This window comes from Diplotaxodon limnothrissa, linkage group LG23 (assembly GCF_057381915.1).
Source record: "Diplotaxodon limnothrissa isolate DT_005_m linkage group LG23, D_limnothrissa_male_GT1.1, whole genome shotgun sequence".
Taxonomy (NCBI): Eukaryota; Metazoa; Chordata; class Actinopteri; order Cichliformes; family Cichlidae; genus Diplotaxodon; species Diplotaxodon limnothrissa.
In genome coordinates this window covers 35,676,231-35,683,663 of record NC_140617.1, presented here as the reverse complement: position 1 = coordinate 35,683,663, position 7,433 = coordinate 35,676,231, and the positions used below count along the sequence as shown (strand labels likewise).

The window sequence follows — 7,433 nt, the reverse complement described above, 5'->3', positions numbered from 1 at the left end:
TTGCCAAGTTTGTGCACAAATTAGAAATTTATCTTGGTGACAGGAATAGAATATGGACTATATGGTATTTACAGTCTATAAAAAATATACATCATTATCTAAATATTAATATAAATACACATTCTGAAATAAATACCAGCTACCTAAGAACATGATGTGCAAAGTGTGCAAAGTTATTGTAGCCTGAGCAAGTAAATGTGTTGTTGTAACACATTAACTGAGGGGTAAGCACCACCTGTTTGTGACATTAAATCTCGGTTTGTAAAGTAACTGAACTTTTCAAAGGTAATAATTAATGTAATGAGAATTTAATAAAAAGTATTTCACTCTGAAGATTCAAGGTGTTCTTTTTGAGTGACCAGGGTGGACAGACGGACAGCTCAGGTTGAACTGTAGTGATAAAGTTAGAGAAGCAGTGCTGAGATGGTCTGGGCATGTAAATGGACAAAGATGTTGAAGATGGAGCTGCCAGGCAGGAGGAAAAGAGGAAGTCCACAGAAGGGATTTGCGGGTGTAGGAGGACATGCAGAGGATGGTGTGACACAGGAGGAAGGGCAGAAGAGGAGAGGGAGGCTGACGATCCACTGTGACGACACCTAAAGGGAGCAGCAAGAAGAAAAAACTATTTACGCAGTGTGGTCAGTAGATGGCGCCAAAGTAACGTGGTCGCTTTTAACTTGTAAAGGGAACATAAATGAGGATGTAAGCCCGGGACTTCCCGCAGTGGTTAACGTTAAGAGTCGCCTTTATTTGCATTCAGCACCGGATTTCATACATATTTGTTCAGCTTAAAAACAGTTGCATTTAAGTCGATGCTCACCGGGAATTAATCGCTGGTGGAGCCAACTGATTACAGCTGCTGCTTATACCAGCTTTAGCTGAACTCTCACTCTCTCTCACTCAGGAACAACAACATTTGGTGATACTGGCTTATTCCCTTACTTCACCTTAATGAGCATGCACACAAAAAAACCCAACATAATTTTGGAGAGAATCATTTACTGCGCTTCCTGTTATCCTCCACTAGATGGCAGCAGACACAAACACCTGCAGCACCAAGACACAGCCCATCCAAAACCTCACAACTTTCCGCCGAGCATCACAATTATGCTGTCATTTGGAAACATTTGTAATATCCTTGACGATTTGAGGACAAACCGCATCCAAACACATGGTTCAATCGGGGAATATAATAAAATAAAGCAACAAAAAATACATCAGTGTTTCATTTTAGCTGGTGTGGAAATTATAAATGCAGTATTTTGAGGATGTGGAACAAATGCTTAACTAATCATTTGTTCACATATTTGAAAGGTTAATAACGGGTCTATTTCTTAAACTTTGAAACAAAATATAAAAAAGTATGTTTGTTTTTAATCCAAGCGGTTTTTATTATACATCTTTATGAACTTTCAAAATACAACTCTATATATAGCAATTCTGTGTGAAAAAGAAAAATCAATCAAGCGTAGTGTTTGAATGAATGCCCAGACTGTTGGTTTTATAGCAAACACAGATGAAGCCAGTGACGTTTAAGAGTGAGGACGTGGAGAAAGTGAAGCAGGATTTTTATTTTTATTTTTTAAAGAAATAAATGTAAGATTTTCTGCTTTTGCTTCTCGCGAGGCTTTCTCGTTTCACCGAACCTCGCAGATAGGAAAGAAACAATGTGCTGCTTAAAACAACGGAGAAACCTGCTTTAGTCCAGGTGCAGTCCACACACACACACTTTTACATCAGCTCATCAGGGCTGACTGTGTGTGTGTGTGTGTGTGTGTGTGCGTGTGTGTACCAGTGAGGCTCCTGGAGTATATAGGCTACTCAATAAAACCGGGGCTGCGATCCGTCAGTGCATTTATCATCCTATTACGGCGACAAATCCGGCTCCCAATACATGAAAGGTAAAATGAATTACCAACGTTAAGCCGTCAATAAAGTCATTTCTGTAAATGGTGTCTCCGAGGGCCCCCGCTATTATTCAACAAGCTTTATCAGCACCTTGGAAATTACGTGGCTTGTAGCGCGGGCCCTGCTTCACTTTGATTAAGGGCCCTGCCAGGGAGCGCTGACAGCGGCTTTGACTCGGGGTTTTCTCCGGCCCCCCGCTCCCGGTGATGAACACCGGGCACATCGGGCGGAATGAAGACTAATTAAAAGCTATAAATTATCTTTTGCAGCTCCTCTCGAGCAGCCCCTCTCTTTGCGGCGCCAGATAAGAGCAGGACTGAGTGCTCATTTAGCCACAATGGCGCTGCGGCTAAACGCCATATTGATACTGTCCTAATTGGAATTTAATTAAGTAGCCATGGTGTCCCCCACACCCTCCTCCACACCCCCTCCTTCATCCTTAACTCCGACCCCCGTGCGGATGAAGATTTCACCGCGGCCGTGTTAACCATCAACACGTCCCCCACTTTCACGCTGTTGCCATTATCATTATTAATATTATTATTAATTCAAATCGCCAATTAGAGCTTGGAGGCAATTTCTGAAGATCTTCACAAAAAAGGAAAAAAAAAAAAAACAGCAGCCACCTATTATCGGGACACACTCCTGTTTTCCAGCCTCCCCTATACCCTTTCACGAGTGGCCTCCTGTGAACTGAAATATCACAGGGAAACGCAAACATGTTGGTTTTTCGTGTCGCTGTGGAAAAAAAACACAAAAAATCATACTTTAAGTCAAAGTCTTAGCTACTTAGAGGAAGGAAGGAAACTATACAGTTCTCTTTCTTTATGTGGACACACACTGTACAGACTACTACTGTTCAACTTTGATTTTTGTGCTTTTTTAAATAACTACTGGGTCACTTTTTCGGAATTTTGGGTTTGTTCATGTCAAATTCGTGGTTCTGTAATAGCTCATTAAAATATTAAAGGGACGTAAATTGTGATTAGGGTAAAGTAACGCTGTACAGATGCTGTTGGTGGTTTTAACAATCCAAGCTTTGACGTGTTCTCATTTACAGCATCCTCGTTGTATTTCACTGTTAGAGAAAAGAAAAAAATAAATGAGAAGGAAAGAACAAGGGTAAATCATCTGATGAGATTGTAGAAACGAATGCTGTGATCCACAATGTGCATTTTATGCACTTTACGGAGGAGCTGTTTAGCGCACAAAATGTTTTTGTTTATATTTTATCTAATATTATGAAGACACATAAAAATATTTTTTTAAATATACATATACTTAAAACACTCCACTTAAAATGAAATATGTTTTACATAGCTGATGTCAGTTCACGTGATATAATGTAATTTACACTTGGACGGTTAACAGTATTTACGCTGCAAAATTCACCAAATAGAAGGTCTTACATTTTAGCTAAAACATTAATGCTAGTAGTCCTATTTTTCTAAAATTATTCTTGTTATTTGTTTATTTTTATTATTCCTTCATCATTTTTATAAAGTGCGTTTGAATTCAAATAGTTTGTAAAACTAAAATGTGCTTAAAGAGCATGTAGCGATGTGGAATAAAATCCTTTCGCCCTTCTGAGCAGTGTTTTTAATGGTGGCTGTCTCCGCGCTTGTTTTTGTTTTGCTGTGTATTACGTCTGTGCACGTGCGCTTCTCCCGAATCGATCCAACTAATAAGCGCGTGCTGCGTGCGCGTGCTCGCCCGCAGCACAGCCACAGCTCTAATTGGACAGCGTCAATTGTGACAGGGACGATCTTCCGTCCTGATTGGCCGGTTGCTTTATGTGTACGCGCACACGTGCTTCCGGCTGGGTGTAAGAGAAAGGGAGAAAACACACACACACACGGGGGGGAGATAACGGTTTTAGGAGAGTTTGGGAAGAGCGAATACACAGATATTATGCTGCACCGAGGAGCGGCAGGGACACTGGCTGTAACGTGGAGCTGTTCGCTATGCCAGGTCTCGGAACACTGTTAGGAGAGGACATGCTTTAGGTGATATTGTTAACGAACGCAGGTGTTTATTCTAGTTTAAAAAGGCTTTTTTACATGCTGTCTGTCTGAATTGGATACCGAAGGGGACGGGAGAGTGAGCAACAAGTGGAGTTTGGCGTGGAGAGGCCGACGTTTTTCACGGTCACCAGCTATGGAAGAGCAGAAGGAGCCCAACAGCGGCCGGGACACAACCGAGGAGGAGAGCATGTCCCTGTCGCCGAACCTGCCATCCCCTGCTATGATTTTACCCCACCAGGCAGCCCAGCAAGCCCACAGAACCACGAACTTTTTCATAGACAACATCCTCCGGCCGGACTTCGGCTGCAGAAAAGAGCCGAACTACCGCGACCGGAGCCAGACGTCGGGTCGGGAAAACGTGAACCCGCTGGGCGCGAGGCCGCTACACACCGGCAGCCTGTGCCTGGACTCCAACTGCAGCAGCGACAGCAGCTCGTCGTCGCCTTCCTCGTCGTCGTCCACGTCCTCTTCCCCCTCTTCCAAGCAGAACTCGTCGAAGCAGTGCGAATCGACGAGCAACGGGACTGGTAGATACGCAGACAGCCCCTCGTCAATTATGGTCATGAGCGGCAGCAATGGAGGCTCTCCGCCCATGGCAAAAGAAAGCCAGCCGATGTTGTGGCCCGCTTGGGTGTACTGTACGCGGTACTCGGACCGGCCCTCATCTGGTAAGGCGCTAGTAGTCCCCGAATGATATCGAGTGGGGTGCTGGAGTGGGATGACTTGTGTTTCTCTCCGCTGTGTCAAATACATTTCTTCCAGGTGCCAGCGTGAAGAAAAAGAGGGAATTTAAAATTGGCACGTGAGTGTTTAAATAGTTTACCGAGGTGCTCCAGCCAATCAAAACAAAGGGATTTGATTTCGAAAATAAGAACTGTCGGGGGGGGGGGGGGGGTAAAGTGCTGAAAAGAAGTCGCTGAAGTAAAAGTGGTTAGCAGTTTATAATGGAGAGTGTAACGGAAGCACAAGGTGACAAAAGTCAAAGTGAAGAATTAAGTAAATTAATTCAGAGTGAAGTTGAAGCACATTGGGGCTAAAGCTGATGTGGGCCCCAGGCAGTGTCACGAGCAGATTTATTTTTTATGTATTTTTAAAAAAAAACTTTTTAAAAACTCTAAATAAGGCAAACTACACAAAAATATATGGAACGTATTTGGTTTTTCTGTTAATATTAATGTTTCCTCCCTTGTGCGGAAAAGACCAAAGTAATGTAAAACAAGCCAACAACAGTGCCGAGGATTCATACCTTATTAAACCCAATTACAAGTCCACACGGTTATTAAAAAAATCAAATGTATTGTTGTCTGGTCTTTCACGGGCTAACGTGTTTTTGCCGGTTATTTTAGATTCATTTATTTAGTCTGACAGAACTAAAGCTGGAACGTTTTTCTCTGTTTTTGCTCCCGAATTTTAGCCTAAAAATAATAATACTTAAAAAAGAGGCATGGATCTGTTTTCTAACCTCCACCACTGCTGCTTTTATTTTTCTGAAAGCAATTCTTTTCTTTTCACTTTTATCCGCTTTCTCCCCTCTGAGCTGATGCAGAAGATGCATCGATTTAGAGATGAGTTTGAAGGTTCGAGTGTTTGCATATGTCATGCAATGACTTTTTAGGCCCGTTTAATGTTTAGCAGTTTAAACATACAGGATGCTGATGTATCTTTGAAACAGTGTGTGTGTGTGTGTGTGTGTGTGTGTGTGCGCGCGCGCGCGCGCCTCATAGCTTCTAGGCCGGCCTATGTGATGGTGCGGAAGGTTTTATTGGCTTTAATGGTGGTGGTTATGTGTCAGGGTAAAGGAAGAAGTCCTTCTGCGACTTATTGTTATTATTTTTTTTTATGAAATCTAATATTAGACCCGAAGCTCCCCAGCCTGCCCTGTTTCACAGCGACAGCGCTTCCTTTGTCCCACTGGATTAAATGTGCGCAGTACACAGTTAATCAGCGGATCAATGCGCACTCATATATTCAGCTACGTGACCAAATTCCCGTGCTTTTTTTTTTTTCTTTTTTGCTGCTTCAGCTTTATTCGATCGGGTCCTTGAAGTGAAAATACCGCGCTGCTGCAGTCATAACTGATCAAGCAGCCCCGGATGAGGTCCCATTAGCTGTGCTGCAGCTTGTGGAGCTGTGGAGTGTGCAGGGAGGATATCTATCTCTGCACCTCCAGTGTAACACTTCCACGTGTGAGCGATAGGACAAGGCTCATAAGGCTTTTAACAAGTCTCATCATTTGCACTGGAGCTTTTTTTCTTGTTGTTGTTGTTGTTGTTTGGGTTGCTGCTGCTCTCTTCTGATTGGCTACTTTGTCTCCCACGTCCCACACTCACCTGTGAGGCAGACCTTCAGCATGTCAAATAGTAATGAATAATCAATCGTGAGATTCTCCCACAATCCCCCTCCACTTCCTCCACCAAAGGCTTATATTTGTTTGCTCTGATTTAAAACAAGTTGTGTTTGCACAGCGTCCAGCTTTAACAGTTCCGCTCATTCTCTGTGCTGTTTTTTTTTTTTTTTTTTACTGTGACATCAAAACATCATTTTGATAGAAGTCATCCCCAGCACAGGCTAACCTGCCCACATCATTCCCGCACAGACTTGTGACCTACATTCGGGCATACCGAGCAGATAATAAGGCGCTATCATCGCTCACAGAGAGACGCTTTCACGTTTTTCTTTCCTTTAAAATAGAAGAGAAAAAAAGTGGTGCTCGGTGTCAGACTGTGTCCAGCCTTAGAATAAATCTTTGTTTCCCATTGTTGTTTCCACACCAGGCCCAAGGACACGGAAACTGAAGAAGAAAAAGAGCGGCAAGGAGGACAAGCGGCCCAGGACGGCGTTCACGGCCGAGCAGCTGCAGAGACTCAAAACCGAGTTTCAGGCCAACCGCTACATAACGGAGCAGCGGAGACAGTCTCTGGCCCAGGAACTCAACCTGAACGAGTCCCAAATTAAAATCTGGTTCCAGAATAAGAGGGCCAAGATTAAAAAGGCCAGCGGTTACAAGAACGGCCTGGCCCTGCAGCTCATGGCTCAAGGACTTTACAACCATTCAACGACCACCGTGCAGGAGGAGAAGGAGGAGAGCGAATGAGCGGCCGGACTCTTTTGGACATAACGAACTGGGAGAAGAAGGAGAAGTGGGGGACGCTATTTAAAAACACAGATTTCTGTTTATGGTAACAGTATATGGACATAGTTATATAAATGAACGCTCGTTATTAAAGTTTATATAGCCACACAGTTATCATGTTGTATACGGTATATTTAATTTCAGGCTCGTCTCTTCACGCCGGTCCTTTTTTCTCTCCTCTCTGTCTGTTCTCACTGTTTTTTAGGATCTATAGGTTCTTGTGGTCTCCTTGCCCCCACCCCCCTTTTCCCCATATTTGCGCCATATTTTCCCTTCAACACATCAGTCAAGCCAAACAAGCCAAAGATTTTAATATGTTCACATGTAGTCTGAAATTAAAAAAAGAGGGAGAGAGCAGTAGTTAATGG

At 43.3% G+C, this 7,433-nt stretch overlaps 1 protein-coding gene across 2 annotated transcripts; it reads left to right on the top strand.

Moving 5' to 3' along the window:
• Window positions 1-4,042: 4,042 nt before the first annotated feature.
• On the top strand, window positions 4,043-7,122 carry en1b (engrailed homeobox 1b). Of its 2 annotated transcripts, none has more exons than XM_085347968.1 (2): window positions 4,043-4,598; window positions 6,693-7,122. In XM_085347968.1, exons 1-2 carry the CDS (start codon window positions 4,066-4,068, stop codon window positions 7,024-7,026), a joined length of 867 nt encoding a protein of 288 aa, XP_085204094.1. In that variant the 5' UTR covers window positions 4,043-4,065; the 3' UTR covers window positions 7,027-7,122. The 2 variants fall into 2 exon arrangements, with proteins under 2 accessions (XP_085204094.1, XP_085204095.1); XM_085347969.1 differs by having other exon boundaries at window positions 4,043-4,600; window positions 6,707-7,122.
• The last annotated feature ends 311 nt before the right edge of the window (window positions 7,123-7,433 follow it).